Raw genomic sequence first — 17,294 nt, forward strand, 5'->3', positions numbered from 1 at the left:
TGACAGAAAGTTCTGCCAATTTCGTTAACTGCCATGCTGTATCAAAGCTATCATTGTAGTCGCCTACATCAGTGCCACTGTATGTGTGTAGTAGCACAGAAAACATTGCCACCCCTGTCAATGCTTCTACGCTGAAGCAACTCATCTTCGGAGCTTGGTGACTCAATCAAATGAAAGCCATGCTTTCATGGCGGGTGCGGCATCATGCAACTGGCAGCCATCATTTTAGATATTTCTACCAGACAAGCATAGACGAAGGGAATCCGTCGGCCCCCTAGTGGTCAAAGAGGGAACTCACCAGAATGTCAAAATGGATTGAACCAACCCAACCCGTTATTGGCACTTAGAAAGAGTGCCCAAACAAGTGGACGGGACAGACTCATCCTTGGCACTAATCATGAAAAAGAAATTGTAACCAAGTAAGACTCATGCATGGCACCTAAGGTTTAAGAAAAGAGGCGAAACAACTGCATTTTTACCACAAGCTTGATGCATGCACCAAAAATGGTGTCATCTACAAAATCGTCTTAAAGTAGGTATGCCTTGCAGTATCACTGGCTGCACCTTGTAATTTGCAATATGTACCATGAGTAATTAGCTAAGTATCAAATTTTAGTAAATAGTCATTTATGCAGTTAGATTTCTTGTGCAAATAATGTCTGACTTTGAGTAATCCAGCTCTCGGACTAGAATTGTGTTATCTGTCACAAGTGATCTTTAAAAATGGCTAAATGTCTTGGTTGAAACATCCAATATAGATTTGATGCTTTTGGATCTATACAGGTCTCTTGTTCACAATAAGGGCAAATATTGATGTACATTGTAAACAAGGAACCATGCAGGTTCCTTGTTAGTACAGTTACCTTACAGGTTCCTTGTTGACAAAGTGGGCAAATACGGATATAGATTGCAAACAAGGGACCCATACGGGCTTGACGGCAAATATGATATAGATTGTAAACAAGGGAATCATATGGGCCTTGAATTGTGAAATCGATATTCTCTATTTTTATTTTTTGCAAAGTTATGCACAAATTTCCATCAAACACTGCACTATGCTCAGAAATAGCTTTGAAATGACATTCATGCTATAGATCATGAGAAGCCAACAAGGACACCAAGGAAAACATAGGGGGATTTATTTGTACTTACCGATTGAATTAAAGAAATAATAAATTAATAGCAATGAAAGTGGATGAAAAAACAACTTGCCGTAGGTGAAGAATGATCCCACGTCTTCGCATTATGCGTGTGATGCTCGCACGCGTGCGATGCTCGGCAAAGAAAGCCGCACTCTCAGCTCAGTGGATGAGTCGTACTGTCTGTCATTATACATTTTAGGGCTCGCTTGTATGTCCTATTGGTAAATATGTGTCGATTAATAGCAAATGCCATGCCTGTAGCGTTAAAATATCTTTCGCACGTGCACCACGTCCGGGTTACTGGGATGGCATGGTGTGGCATGCTGACAAAAAAGCTGCTTGCTCTCGTGAAACTTCTTGACCAGAAATATCCAGTGGCAATCGTAATTGTCACTCAGATTTGCACTCCAGGTACTCTATATTCTGCACAGCCGCATCATACTAGATCAGACTTTTGTGGCCGTAAAACGCAAAACGAGGATGTAAAGTTTCGGTTTTAGTATACCTTAGTGGCCGAATGGCAGTCGTAAATGGTCCGAGAATATGTGAACGACAGAAATTGCGTTCGTGGCAATGGTGTTCGCACTGCAACTTGCACACATAGAGTATGGCTCGATTGAGGCCAGCCTATTGTTTGGCATTCAAAATATCAGTCGTCATTTGACATTGACTTTATGGCATAGCCCTAATAATTAAGCTTGTGCAAAATATTGTGTGGCTATGCTAATCAGAAAGCCGCTGAACACTTTTTCCCCTTTACTCTTTTCATAAATGGCGGTGTTCTTTTATCTTTCTTCTCGCAAAGCTATGTAGAATATTGGTAAACATGCAATGACCAACAAAGCAACTTCTCATTTATTCTGTGGTTCTCTGCTATGGCAGCTGAATGTCGCAAGAATTAAAAAAGGAACTGAGGGCATTATGCGAGCGACGTACACTGTATGTTGATGTGTGTGGTTCATGGTTGTCACAGTCAGCATTTCTTGTTCATTGTGCATGAATATGTCTAATTAGCTAACTTTATAAACTTGCCTATTTGAGAAGATGTGGACGATGTCGAAACATAAGTGATAACTGGATTTAAAGCTAGCTAGGATTTGCATTATTAAGTATCCTTATCCAATAAATGAGGTAATTCAAATTCATGTTAGCTAATTAAACTTAAATATTAGTTGTTTCTGCACAACCAAAAAGAAACAACTCTTGACTAGCGTTAACAAAAGCCAATCAACATAAAATGGGTTCTGTTCGCGTAAATCCCTTAGTTATTTTTTTCTTTGGCCACATTTAGTTTGCACGTCTGGTATGTAACTGATAGTGGTTTTCGAGGAGCGTATATAGGTTTCCTTTGTCAGATGTATGACATTTTTTTTCCTTTAGGGAAGTTTCCTCCACCTTTAGGGATTCCGAAGAACTGATTCGCTGTAACCTAGTAGTGTTCTGCAAAGTCAAATGAAGAACATCTTTTCTTGATTTGTCTGTATTTCACTCCTGTTAAGCTGTGCCTAACATGCTAATGTCAAACCTGCTCCAATGTGCCAAATTTGCTGCTCCCAGAGCTACTCCTAAACTCCCTCGGCCGCTTTCATCTCTGCTTTTAGAGCTTCTACAAAGTATGTGCCGAGTGCCGTAAGAAAGCCATCCCATGCATTTAGGCTGGCCATCCCATGCATTTTAGCTCTGCCCAAGCTGAGGGTAATGTATGGCAAGTGAAGTGAGGGAGGAAGGCTGGCAAGCGAAATGATACACTCACACTCACACTGTACACTCACATTTGACCTCTACTTCTTGTGCAATACATCTTGTGCAGGTCAGACAAGATGTAGGGAGAAACACAGCAGCAGTATTTTGCACATTCCCACAAATGGTCACTTATCTTAGCTTCGGTCACTGCTGCCAACACTAGCTCTCTTCAGATTGGCTGTAGCCTGCCATTATTTTTAACTTGGCTGACCATTGTGGCATTTTGTGGCCACATGACAGTGTCAATTTGAAATGGCATCTCTCCAGATGTGGGGGAACATGTCAAAAACAGTGACAGCTTTTGCCCATTGCTGGCATGCTCCAGAAAGATCTTCACACTTCTCTGCAACTCCCAGAAATTAATGGATATCTGCAGGGCCTGGGACAGAACACTGAATCGCTCTCTTAGTTTTGAATGGGCCGAATCTGGCCAAGTGGCTAACATATTTGAGGCAGATGTTTCAGTTTATCATCCAATCACACATCGTGTATTTTTCAACTCTCTCTCATTGTGAGAAATTATGAATAATTGGCTTTCACGAGAAATCGTCATGTTGAAAACCACTATTTGCTGCTTTCCAGAAACAGGGATGTGATGGGTCATACTGTGGCAACTTTAGTTGTAGGGTTCAGAGAAATCTGAAGAAATTGGGGAAGTGAAAACACCAACTTAGTGGCGCTGGTGCTGTAAATTCTTATGTTTCCTTTAGAAGTGATAATTTACAACATATTAGTCAACACTGCTTGAGGAACATTTGTGCTACTAAAAGCAATGAAGTGTTATTTCACCAGAGAAAAGGGCACATAGGCCATAGCTTGACAGTGTGGAATACTCAAAAGGTCGCATAGGTTGCGCAAAACAAGGACATTTTTCAATTGTCATTGTGCTGACACAAGTGTTGGGGTATGACACCTTATTGTGCACAGATGCCGTGAGCTGGTGCGCCTCAACGTTGTTCTGCGTGAGCACCTGGAGATCACAACACGCACCAATGAGGAGCTCACAAGCGAAGTTCATGAGCTTACCGAGGAATGGCGGCAAGCAGACCGCTCACAGTCTGGAGATCGGCCACAGGTGGGTGTTGTGGTACCCAGTTACACTTAGAAAGTTGCAGTGTTTCATTTCCACTTCTAGGATCTAGGATTTATTCCTAGGTCTAGGATTTCGGAACAAATTTAGGGGTTTGGTGCCTTTTATACAACATGCATCTTCAACAAGCATGTTGAAGACATACGGCTTCCAGTTTGAGCCGTGGTTCGAAGCGGTGACGTGAGCCCTGTGTGGAGTTTTTGATTTGTGAATTTAGTCATCATCACACGCTGTTGTTGGTGACCGTGGGCTGGTGTAGCGGCCAATTCTTTTGTTTGCATGTTTGTTTTCCTTGCTTCCCCTCTGATGGACTAATTTAGATATTAATGTTACTTCCAAAAACATAGAGGAAGACGATGATGCCATCCCTCCCTACATGGGAAGCAGCTTCTACTGATAAGGCAGATCCTCTTCCTCTTGTCTGTCTGACCTTTCCCTTCTCCGAGCCAAGCGTGCTTCCTCCGTGCTGGCATTGCTCTGGGCATGGACATGTCAGAGAGCAACCAGTGCCATTAGTAATGGCATATCTATCAACTTTGTTGGATTTAGAGGTTCTTTATGATTGTCATATTGACATCAATGGTTTTACTACTTTTCCTTTGTATCTAGTTTAGGCAAAAGATTATTTCAAAAGACTACAAGGCACAATCCCTGACCGACTTCCCTACTTGATTTGTCTGACTCTCTGGAATATTGTCACCTACTTACAGCAGCACCACTCGCTCATTGAACCGGTGTATAGAGGCAAAAAAAATTTAAGCAACTGTTATGTGATTGTTTCATAAATAAACTTCACCAACACTTAAATTTACCTGCAGCGGCAGCTTAGTGGCTGTGGTGTTACACTGCTGAGCTTGAGATCACAGGTTTGACGCTGGCTGCAGTAGCCACGTGTTGATTGTTGATGCAGACAAAATACAAAAACGCTCATGTACTTATGGTACATTTGACTGGTTGCTTCCGAGTGCTCTCGCAGTGCAGTTTACATTTGGCTGGTCAAAATCAAGTGCTTGGAACACGATCACCTGGTTCATTCAGAGTGCTGTGTTCAAGATCGGAGCACTCAGAAGTGCTCTCATCTTTGAGCTAGGAGTGCAACTGTGATCAGACAGAAAATGTGGCTAATCGGATTTCTCTGAACGTTTGGTTGGGGCAGGCTTTTGCTGGGTCCAATCTCGAGAGTATTTCTCATCGCTGCAAACCAAGTTGGAGTGTGGTATAGGAGCCAGTCAAGTGTACCATTAGATTTAGGCCCACATTAAGGAACCCCAGTTTGTGAAAATTAATCTGGAGTTCCCCACGATGGCGTACCTCATATGAGATTGTGGCTTTGGCACATAAAACCGAAGAATTAAATTTTTGGACATTTATGTTTGTCTATAGTACAGGTAATTTTTGTGGCCCCTTTAGAGCACAGTGCCTGTTTGCAGCATCCGTACAAAAGAAACTCTCACAATTTTAAAAGTAAACAGTCAACATCTTGAATAAAAAAGTTTTTTAGTATTTATTCACCAAATCACTGTATCGTTTGTGTTTTTTACTCTCAGCTGTAGTGTTTCTCAACTGTTAAGCTTGGCATGTCTACATTTACTATAGCTCCTATAAACAAGGACAGGAAAGAATAAATATTGGCGTCTTCTGCCACATTTCTTATAATTTTCCTCTGGTGTGAGGGCTTCTTACATGTTTTTTTTTGTTCACTCCGTGGTTTCAGCCATTTGTATGTACTTGGAAAATGTGTTCTCAGTGTGTACTTGGCAGGACACTGTGAGCTAATAATGGCGAGAATGCAGGTCACTCGACGAGTTCCTACTATGATCTGACTTGAACTGCAGTGATGCAGAGCCCACTTGAGGTATGTGGGACAGAGAACAGCTGCCAGAGCTGAACATTTAGTCACTCATCAGAACAAACAGATGTGGGAAGCAAAAGCACGTTAGTGCTGCTTCTGTTGTAAACATCAGTGTCAGACACACTAGGTGCGCACATGCATAACTGCCATTGTGGCAGACGCTGCTCTAACTGGCGAGCTTGCTGCAGCCAAGGGACCAGAGCTCTGTGGGGTCTCGCTTGTGCTTCCAAGTGCTTTCAAGCATTCTGAACTGGAGCACCGTGCTCTGAATGAACCATGCGAATGTGTTCTGAGTGCTTGTTCTCTATGAGCCAAATTTAAGGCATGCTATGAGAATGCTCTTAAATGCTCAAATGTAACCAGTTGAGTGTACTGCAAGTGAATATTTTGATGGCCTGCTCGTTTGGAGCGAGCTATTTGCATGTATATGCCAAAACAAATTACTTTGTCACTTGTCTGATTTACTAACAAGGAGTGTTTTGCTACATCTGTGTTGCTTGCATTACCGGTTTTAGCTTTTGGGTTAAGGGTGAGCAGCTCTTGGATGACCAGGCGAGCCAGTTGATCAGGGTGAGCCTTGTGCAGGGCCTGGAGTCTCGACTCTTTGTGGTGTCCCAGTGGCAGCAGGACTTGGCCCGCTTGCGGCAAGACCTCGCCCAGCTGCGCCAGGCGGTGTGTACTGACCTCTCTGACTTAGGAGGGGCGCTCGCAACAGCCTGGCAGCACTGGGCCACACAGGCTGAGCTGACTGGTACAACGGCAGACAGGTGCGTGTTGCACCTGAACTTCATCTCACCGACTCCGTGCAGTGTGGCAAAAGGTACAGGTTGCGTCAGCCAACCAGGAAAGACGACCAAAAAGAAGGGCTCCTTCACTGTCCATATCTGATTGCCCTCTGTGTGACGACAGCTGAATGGAAGCTTCACAAAAGGATCACTATTGCACAATGTCGCAGTCCTTCCTCTTCTGGAACATGCACTTCGCTCTTGTTACTGATTGGCTGACATGTGTTCCCTAGCCTTCACTGCTGTGCGTAGATTTGGTGAGGCAATATATTTCGTGAGTACAGAGTATTGGAGAACTTGTGGTATAGTGGGCCACTTTGGACAAAAGCTAAATGTGTGCACTTGAGAGCCTCACTACAGGTGGAGTCACTCAAGTTGTTGTATGAACCAACAGCAAAAGCCGCAAAATGAATGCACACATAGAATGTCAGATTCCTGTGATGGCTTGATGCTGACCACCCTAGCTGGCTAGGCTTAACCAGTGCCACTTTGTAGGGAGTTGGCAACCACAGTTGTAATTTAGTGTGGAGGCGATGAAACTCTTTTTGTAGATGTAGTACAGCACTCCAAAGTTGAGTAATCGCCTCGACAACAAAAGTGAGAGCACGTCTGAAAACCAGAATTATGGCAACATTGTTTGCTGCTGCCATATTTGTGACTTCACAGTGCAGATTAGTTCAAAATATTGAGTGAAATACTGTGTGAAGTCCAAAGCTTAGCCATTATAGACTGTTTCTATGGATTTGGTGATAAGACTGTAGTGAAGCCCAAATGATTGAGCAGTTAAAAATCAAGTGTCTGAAAAAATAAATCGGCAACTGTGCAACGAAATGCAATGCATACACTTGGGTTTATTTTCATCCTATGCAATGCATAATTGTATACAATGCTTATGCACCAGCAGGTCGTATTTCTAATCCAGTGTTTACATTTATAGGTTAAAGTGCTAACATGCTATGTCAAAATGCAAATACCAAATCAGGCAGATGCACAGTGTGAGATGTTGAAGCAGCTATGTGATGGAGACCAAGGATATATATGGTACTTGTTGGGGGAACAACGATCATATTGGCTGAGAAATTTGTTTTCTTTATTCTTCTCATTCTATCCTATATTTTTCTTCATCCAATAGCCACATACTTGAACCTGTTGGACGTTTCATTTATAGACATATGTAAATTATGTGTGTATTCTGTATGGGTCATGTATGCTACCACGTATGCATTGGTAACATGTACTTGCATGCCCAACTTGCCATGTTTATGGGGCACAGTCCTCTGTCAAGTGGATTGTGGCTTTTTGACTGTGTACCCGGACATCTTATTGTTGAACCAAAAATTTGATTTGACTTGATTAAGCACATACTTAGTGGCCCAGGAATGGGGTAGACAAAATGTAAGTAAATTAGGAAAAATTGAAGAAACAATTGAGTGTAATCCACTTTTCTGTTAGGTCTGTGTGTTTCAGATGTACCTATGAGGCGACGTTATGTGTACAGGTTCTATATAGTGCTTCATTTTCTATTAGTCTTTGAGGGCATACTGAGCACGAGGATGCGAAGCGGATGCAAGGAAAGTGGGAAGAGGAACAGCGGTTAGCAGGCCTGTCAGCAGCAGTCGCATGTGTTGTGTTGTGTGTGGAGTTAGAGACGCAGTCGGTCGGTCGGGCAAGTCGGGTCGGGTCGGGTCGGGTCGTACAAACACATAGACATGCACAGCGCTGAATCTTAGCAGCTAGTTGCTATTGGAGTCCAGCACGGTGTAAGAATAGGTTAGGTGAGAGAACAGTGCGGAGGCGATGCTTCGTGGGGCGAGGCAAATTAAGTTTAAATTAGGACATCCCTGGAGAGATGACCCGCAAAACTAGGGCGCTCCTAAAGCTCCTCCATCCACGCCCTGTTGCACCTGCGCTTCGATCTGTTTCGTTGTTCAATGTACTGGTATGCTACGTGATGGGAAAGTGCTTTCTACCGTACTGCAGCACGGGTTCTAAGTCCTGTAAAGAGAAGTTACCACTTTATACGCCGCCGCACGACCGAGCCAGGCTTGACACATGAAGACAGGTGATCCCTCGCAAAAAACCGGGTACTGCAATGCGCAGACCATGTTTATGAAAAAACATTTTGCTCCTCACTTTAAATTGAAAACGTGGTCCGCAGCTATTGATAGGCTGCGTTCTGATGTCGGGCAACAAGAGAGTGGGACTTGCCAACGGTGCTCTGCCAGCTATTTTCGAATGAACGTTCAATTACTTGTCAAAGAAAATGAAAAGTCCTCACAAGCAGTCAAGGCGGCAGGCTTGCCGTGTAGCTTCCTCCACGTGTACATGCGAGACCAGCAGCAGAGGTAACGGACTTCAAACCCGGCCAGAAAAATCCACAGCTGGGAATGCAGACAGTGAAGTCAATGAGAGCAGCAAAATAATCAGGGCAAGTGACCTCTGCACTTTATCACCATAGGAAGAAATGTTCTACATAGCATCAACTTGTGCCTCCCAACACCATCCTTGGCGGTACATCGCAACAACGCAGAAGGGTGCTATGACCTTGTGTGCCGCGACCTCGTGTGTGATGGCACATGTGTGCTTTTTAACAGACTGTCCATGTATGTGAAAAGTGACATGACTGTACAGGTTAAAAGCTGGTTGAACGCAGTGCTGTTGGCATAAATAATTTTGCTATGTCGACATCACAAGTTGAGGATGTTCTACAAACCGTTGACAGATTACACATTTGCAGTGGGGGACCTGCTACGAAAGGCTTTTCTTCTGTGGCCCTTGAATGTGCTTTTGTTGACTGCCAGAGTAAATGGGAGTGTAAAAGATGCCCATTGCTGTTACATGGGGGAGATATATGCTGTGCATGCAGTAGCCTATCTGATACTCTCAGAATCCATGCCGATTGGCAAGCTGCTCGAGTGAAACAGCGGCAACTGCTGAGGTGCGTCAGGCTCTCTGTGTCACGTGCTAAAAACCAGAAGGTTGATGCCTTGCGTCCTACAATGGCTGTCTTGCAAAAGTCACGGGCTTGGCTACTGAAGCGCAACCGACTGATAACTAAAAGACTTAAAGACAGCAAAGATGAAATAATGAAATTGCAAGAGGAGGATGTCAAAAAGAAACTGCAAGCACTTAACTATCCACCAATGCAGCTTTCTTGTGCAGGAGTGTATATCTGCAGCTAAGTGCACAACAAAGAATAATACGTGCTATACAGATGACTGGCTACTCCTATCAGGGTGTCTACCAACCGGGAAAACCAGGAATTCTCAGGGATTTTGAGTAGGCTGGAAAAACTCGGGGAAAACTCGGGGAATTTGTGCCTCTATCAGGGACAATTGGCTGTAATGTTATTGAAGGGTTGAAAGTCACGGTAATGATGGCTCGAGTAACAGACAGGAATCGTAATTAATCGTCTTGGGCGCCCTGTTGTCGGCTGAAGGAGTTGTCAATGTACAGTCAACGACCGGCTTTCAGGATTTCCGATAATTTGGACGGCTACGCGGCACCACCACTTATCACATAGAGTCAATGTATCAGAATGCCTGAAATTTCAGATGCAAGGACTCTTCGCAGTCTGATCTTCCGGACCTGTTGCCATCACCACATGTCTGAAACGGCATTAATCAAAGCCACCACTGCTGACATTTTGATTACCTCGCTGCCTTGAAACGGCGCTCTCGCAAGCAGATCCACTGGCAGCCGTGGCCACCACTGCGGCAACGCTAGGCCTAGCTACTTCTACGTTCGCTATGAAGCTTCTTGCCGTTGGGTGCCGTGTTTTTTATTGAAAGAATTTGCTGCTTTCAGCAATGGCATGGACTCCGCCTTTGTAGTCCTCACAATTGGCTTAGAAACTTGGAAAGCATGGTGCGTTGCATAATGCCGGTTCCCGAAAGTCAGCTTCGCCTCATTACAGAAATGTTACAAGGTGTACTGCGGTGAAGCATAACAAGCGTCAGAAGGGGCTATTGCCATGGGACAAAGTATGCTTTCTTTAATTATACACGCGTGCACCTAGTATTTCCTGTCACAGTACGAGCACTGATATGCCTAATACGTGTACCGGCAGGCCTTCAGAGCGTTTTCGAATGTGCCTGTGGCTGTTTGAGCCCTTAAGGGCAGTAAATGACATGCATTTATTTTTTCCAACTGGCCGATTTTCGGGACGTTTTCGCGGGCTCTAGGGAGTTCGAAAAATCAGACGTGGACTGTACAGCTGACCACGACAATACTTCAAATGGTCCGTGGGGCGAACGAGTGGTGGAAGGAGGAAAAGAACTGAAAGGACCTACGCACTGAGGAATGAACGGAAAAGGAAGCGTGCTGCCCCTGTTTTAAAGGAGCTTGAGCTCAAGAAACAGTGTTGGCTGATGCCGAGATGCAGGTGTCCCTCATCCAAACCAAAATAAACTCTTTAAAGCAGTGAAACACAACACTGAGGCATCGTGCGTGGGCTGAGAGTATGTCAGGACAGTTAAGGTTGACTTGCAAGCTGATGAGAGAGAATCTCAATCGTGACAAAGTTCGGGCCTCATACCACTGAGCTTGCTATCAGTTGATAGAAATAGCTCATATTAAAAAATATTTGCTTCTGTATATGCATCTCCTTTGTATTCGTATTTGAGAATGTCTGACTCGGTTTGCAATTTTTTTCGAAGACATTTTATTTGGTATGCATTTTACTAACCCCTCCCTTCTATTCTCTTTTTCAATAACATAAACACTGCTGCTTAGTATTCATATTGGACTAAGCCGTGTTTTAAAATTTTTTTTCATGTGCTTACTAGAGAGTGTCAGCATCGGGTAATATGGTTTCGGCCCGTCTTGACATGAAACACAGTTCCGCATCACTCAGGGAATTTTGCCAAGGCACTCAAGGAAAACCTGAAAACTCAGGGAATTTGGAAATGTCACCTTGGTAGACACCCTAGGAGCCCCACTACTTACTCATTCTTGTGAAGTAATAACATATTGCCCATGCCAAGCACATCCACCATACGATAGTATATAAACATGGTTGGGCTCAAATATGGTGACAATTTTATTAAAGCTTTCAAGATTAAACTAGCAAGGAAGACGCCCTTTCAGCACAGATGGATGCTGATTTTAGACGAGATACAGGTCAGGAAAGAGATGGCTGCAAACTTGAAGACCATGACATATGCTGGTCTTATTGACTATGGAGACCAAGGTGGGCAAAGTAATGAGCTTGCAGACCATGGTCTAATGTTCGCCTTCGCACCTTTTGCTCACAGTTATTTATAGCTTGTAGCAGTGTTTGCTTTGAGCAGCAAAGGGGACAGTCTTTGCACAACTGTTGCTGCAGGGCATTGCACACTTAGAGCAGGCACGAATTTTTGTCGATGGTGCATCTACCAATACGGCCATATGGAAGCTGCTTGGAGTAAGTGGCACTCTAGGACATGTTGTGAATGGTTTTGAACATCCACTAGATGCCTCATAAAAAGTGTATGTCGTGGCAGACACGCCTCATTTATTCAAGTGTATTGGGAATCGTCTCTTTGACAAGAATATTTTGAAAGTAAACGGGCGACATGTGAAATGGCCATACTATGATGCACTTTTTGTGGCAGACACCAAAAATGCAGCTGAACTTGGAGTGTGCCCAAAGCTGACATATTGTCATGTGAATCCTTCAAATATGCTCAAAATGCGGGTGCAGCTGGCCACAAGTTTTCAGCAATTCAGTTGCTAAGGGAATATCTTTCTATGCACGGAGAGGTGCACCTCAGCTTGACATTGTCGAGCCAACTGTAGAGTTTACCCTCTTGATCAATAATCTTTTTGATGCTCTCGATCGTCGCTCGCCCGCAGAAGACCTCACACTCGGATGCAAGGATTTCTATGTTATCGAGTCTGCACCTAAGTGGCTAGATAGCTGGGAGCAGGAAGTTGTGAGGGGTGACATTCACAAAGATCTTTTTTTTAACACAATCTACAGCCGAAGGCTTGCCTGTTACCTTTAAGTCTGTCAGCGTTCCTTCTGAAGGAGTGAGATTTCAAGTACATGCTGTCAGCTAAAATGAGTCGGGACCGCTTGGAGTGCTTTTAGTTAAACAGATAAACAGCTTAAACAGCTTTTGGTTGAAACAGTTAAACCTCAATATAATGAGCTTCAGTGTTAGGAATTCTCGATATAACAAAGTATTTTACTTTTCATGAGCTCTTGTCCATATAACACTAGGTATTTGGAACCTCAATACAACGAAGAGTGTTTGTATGTGATTTCAATATAATGAAATTTCATTGCTGCCGCAAAGGAATGGCGAGACAGTAAATGGAAACTTCTGCGGGTGCAGATGGTAAAATGATTGAAATACAAGTGGCTATTTGCAAACGCATCTGTCAAATCATGTTCCGTATGAAGTCCAAATGCGATAAGATCCTATCACACCCTGTGCACTGTGTGCTTTAGGTGCGAATGAAAGCGTGTGAGGGTGAGAGAAGAATGCACAGCCTTCCCACGTGAGCAAAGGGAAAGGGTGAAGGGAACCAAGCTCGTGGCAACGTGCTCGCGAGAATGTAGGGGGGGGGGGAGGGTAAGTTTGCGCACTTTTTGGCCTTGACTGCGCATGGCTGTAAGCGTGGCTTAGCACACACACAGCTGCGCACCCTGCTTTAGAGGTAATCTGCCACGTGGGCAAAGAGTGGGCGTGCCGAGATGGCGTGGCATCATGTAAGCTGTCTCCCCACACATTTAGTGTGGGTGATTGCCTAATCTCGAGATTTAGTGATTCGTTGGAGTGAGAGGCAGACAAGGCATTCGCTCTCTGCTGCCGGCTCTTTTCACGATAGCGTCATCCCAGTGCGGGCGATGCTATCAGCCGCGGGGGCGGAGCGCATGGCTGGCTTCATGTAATTCGTACTGCCTATGTGAACATATTGTCGACGTGGCATGAAACAGTATCGTTCATCGCCGACTCCCAAATTCATCAAAATGAACTGTTTTCTCATTCAAATTTACTTTTTTTGATTGCCCGATAATTTTAAAAATTCTGCGGCACCTTTCCTTGTAAGAAAAATCGATCGGCAACTGTACTTATTTGCATAAAAGGTTGAATTTCAATAGAATAAAATTTTGATATATTGAAGCAAATTGCCGATTTTACCAACTTCATTATAGCGAGGTTCAACTGTATCGTAAGACAAGTGGGTGGCCAAAATGAGCATCCCACATTTCCAACATTCCTGCAGCTTTACCGCATGCCTTCTCTTTATTCTTTATTGAGGTCACCACAGTTTGGCAACTGTGTAGCTTCCGAGAAAGAGCAGACTTTTGCTGTGAAGCAGAGAGCGGCGGCGTCCTCTCACCTAAACTATTTTTACTCAGTGGAGTCCAACAACACCTCCTTCTTGCTGTCTACCAACCGCAAAGTGATCTTCAGTTCCATCTAATGTATTAGAAATGCCACACTTATAGCTAACTAGCAAATGTCGACCATAAACGAAGGCATGAAGAGCATTGTTCGTTCGATGGCACTATGGCTAGCTACCATGCATTGGGCTTCTTTTAGTGAGAATCAGTTTCGTTTTTGATTTTGAGTAGAATTAGGTTTGATTTTAACGCGCATGCAAATTTGAACGCTTTTTTTATTTGAAAAGGTGCATGTTAGAATCGTGCAAATACGATATGATATTAGGCTGTTCTATAGGTTGTAATTTATTCAGGATTGCTGCTGTACTCAGATTTCTTAATTTGAATTTGTTTCATAATGAAACAGTCATATTTGTGAGCCATGTTGGAAGATGTAGCTGGTTACTTTGTGCAGGCAGAACCTCTCCCAGCAGATAGCTGGTGACCTGAACAGGCAGGTAGAAGCATTGAATGCCGAGAATGATCGCCTGCAGCGAGCACTTGACCAAGCTAGCCACCTGGCCCATGAACAGCGCCAGGCACTCGACCTCAGGTGAGTGGGCATTGAGTTTGCATGTCTTGGAATGTAGTGTCGCTCCTCACCACATTGCCTCTGCTCCTTAAAAGGCCCCTCACCAGGCCTGGTCATTTTGAGCTTACAAGCGCAGAACATACAATGCGTGATAACGATCATGTCTGCAAAGTACTACATTGCTACGTGCCCCATAAGGATCTGAAATTTCAAACCAAATGCTGTTTGCCCTTCTCCTTGTGGCTGCTGCGCTCTAGGCCACAGGGTGGTGTACGCATGCTAGTGCGCCTGCAAACATGTTGGTGCTGTTACGTTGCTAGTGGTGACATGTGGCTTCGAAAATTATTGAAGGCGACATCTTTTGTTTGTGTAATATGTTGCTTGAATAGACTAACTAAAGCTTAGAAAAATAATGAAACACACAAGCTGAATGTCTGTATGTTTTTGTTTTACTTAGCACCACAGCAAGAGAGATGTACTTCCGTTTCATCTGCGTGTTCTCACGTCGTGCAGTGGTGGGTGCAAACACGGAAAATGTAATTTTCTACCATGTTCCAGCGCAGCATCATGCTCTGTGGTCCGCTTGTGTCTGCCTCAGTATTCGTGTCAGGTGCCCGCTAGTCAGGTGTCCTCAAGCACAGCGCGTAAAAATGTGTGCTGTGTGAAACGTGACAATCACAACAGCTCGCACATGACGTCGTCAGCGGAAGTGCGCTGCACTGCAAGAAAGTGAGGACAAAAATAAAAATAAAAGAAATGAAGGCGGGGCCCGTGACGTACACGCCACGCGTTTCTCGAGCTCCGCTATGAAAGAACGCAGGGAAAGAATTTCACTTGTGGAGACTAGACGGGGCAAGTGGAGAGAGTGTCTCGCTTGGCAGTGGAGCTCGCCTCCTGAAATCATGGGTTTGTGGCACTGAAATATTTCCATCTTGGCTATTAATCAGCCGATTAGAAAAATTTTTGCAGTAGAACGATTTCTAGAGGACACGTAACAACTTCCAGCGTGTAACCAAAGTTTGGTGAGGGGCCCTTTAACGCTCTGGGTTATTTTTTTGACTGCTTCTCTGCACCCTCTGGATTTCATTCATGCATTATTTCAGTGACTATTTCATGCTGCATAAAAGCTGTTCTTTATTGCTTTCTCCCAATTAAGAATTCTTCAACAGTTAATAAATTTTTGTCTGTTAAGGTGCAAACATAGACAAATGCGAAAGTACCATGCTGCCTTGCCATGGCTGCCCCGCCACGAGCAGGCCGAGACGGGACAAGAGATGGTGATGATGATATTTATTGTCATCCCGTTTGAAACTGGGCAATGACAAATAGTCACCTAGCCTGCTTGATTTAACCATGCTTTGCTACATCTATCACCATCTGGCATTTTGCCTATCTGATTTTGATTTTGAGAGAGCACTAAGACGTGCTCTGCCAGCTGTCAGAAATTTGCCTCCCATGTTTTCTGTGTTTAAATGACCTTTCAATAGATGAGGCCACAGGTACGAAATGTATATTTTTTTTTGCACAAGTTGCTTAAACAGATGCAGGGAGTGTGCTGAAAAATTCAATACAAGTATACTCGGGAGCGGCAGGGCTTGTGCGAGGCTGGGTCCTCAACTTAAGTGGCAGTGTAAGGGCTAAATTTAACTATAGTGTTGACTTGTGTGCTGCGCATGACATGTCAACTTTTCCTTTTTTGTTGACGTTCCACAGCTCTTCTCAGCTTCTGAACATTTATTGTAAAATGCCTTTTTAATGGAGGTTGTTTCCAAATGTGGTAATGACATATCCAATTTAGGGCATACAGAGAAGCCTTGTTAATACGAACGCCACATTAACAAACTTTCCAAATTACTGAACTTTTCAGAAATCCCCTGCTGACGGCTTCTAGTATCAATGTAAAAATATTTCAGTACTACGAACTTCAGAATCAAAATTATTGTTCAGTTCCATGTCATGTTAAAGGGTCCCTGAAACGGTTTGGACAAATTGTAGATGTGTAGGGTACAGCTACAGTAAAACATTCGTGCCACAATTTAAGATAAAGACAGACGCTTACAAGTTAACCTCCTCTCTGAGTCGTGCTTTTTCTCCTCAACTCATTCGCCGAGTGATTGGGGCTAAGCTCTGCCTTCACTGGCTCTGGCTCATGATGTGAGGTCGTCTAGTCTACTTCCTGCTGTCTTGGAGCCAGTACACCAAGCCTCTCCTACATCTGCGCTAGTTGCCTGGTCATTGATCCCCAGCAAGAGTCATCCAAACAGCATGTGCTGCGAGTGTTTTCACGTAGCGCTGAGCGTGTCTGGTATCTCGGCAACCACTGGCAAGCTGGGCATTTGACAGATGGGTAGAGGTGTAAAGTAAAGCCCCTCCAAACTACTACTGCTGTGATGAAGGGGCTTTAGCGTAAATGTGAGCAGCCTGCATAGTGCAGCCACCTGGTGGTGCGGAGTTCCACTAGCCAAAAAGAGGTGATATTGTGTAACTAAGTCTAAAACATTTTAAACATTTAAAAAGACAATGTGTTTGTGATTGCACTGCTGCCAAAAATTTACACCAGCCGCAAAGTAGAATGCACTTAGTTACTGCTGTATTAGCTCTGTGTTTGTGTGGTTGAACTCTGTGTCACCAGGTGGCTGCGCCCTGCAGGCTGCTGACATTTGTGCCTCCACCTATCTGGAAACACACCCAGTCCGCCTGCATGCGTTTACCAGAATACCAGGCATACTTCAATTTGATTCAGTGCTAGCGCATCACTGTCGACAGTCATTGTGA

General features: G+C 44.0%; 1 protein-coding gene across 5 annotated transcripts in view; it reads left to right on the forward strand.

The window, feature by feature from the left end:
• LOC135920358 (rootletin-like) overlaps window positions 1–17,294 on the forward strand; it is a 380,210-nt gene that overhangs the window by 104,161 nt on the left and 258,755 nt on the right. For all 5 annotated transcript variants that reach the window (XM_065454609.2, XM_065454610.2, XM_065454613.2 and 2 more), the window contains 3 exons: window positions 3,813–3,960; window positions 6,413–6,594; window positions 14,403–14,540. In XM_065454609.2, the coding sequence (XP_065310681.1) occupies window positions 3,813–3,960; window positions 6,413–6,594; window positions 14,403–14,540 (468 nt within the window). The remainder of the gene's footprint in view (window positions 1–3,812; window positions 3,961–6,412; window positions 6,595–14,402; window positions 14,541–17,294) is intronic.

The sequence above is a fragment of the Dermacentor albipictus genome, chromosome 1 (assembly GCF_038994185.2).
Source record: "Dermacentor albipictus isolate Rhodes 1998 colony chromosome 1, USDA_Dalb.pri_finalv2, whole genome shotgun sequence".
NCBI lineage: Eukaryota > Metazoa > Arthropoda > Arachnida > Ixodida > Ixodidae > Dermacentor > Dermacentor albipictus.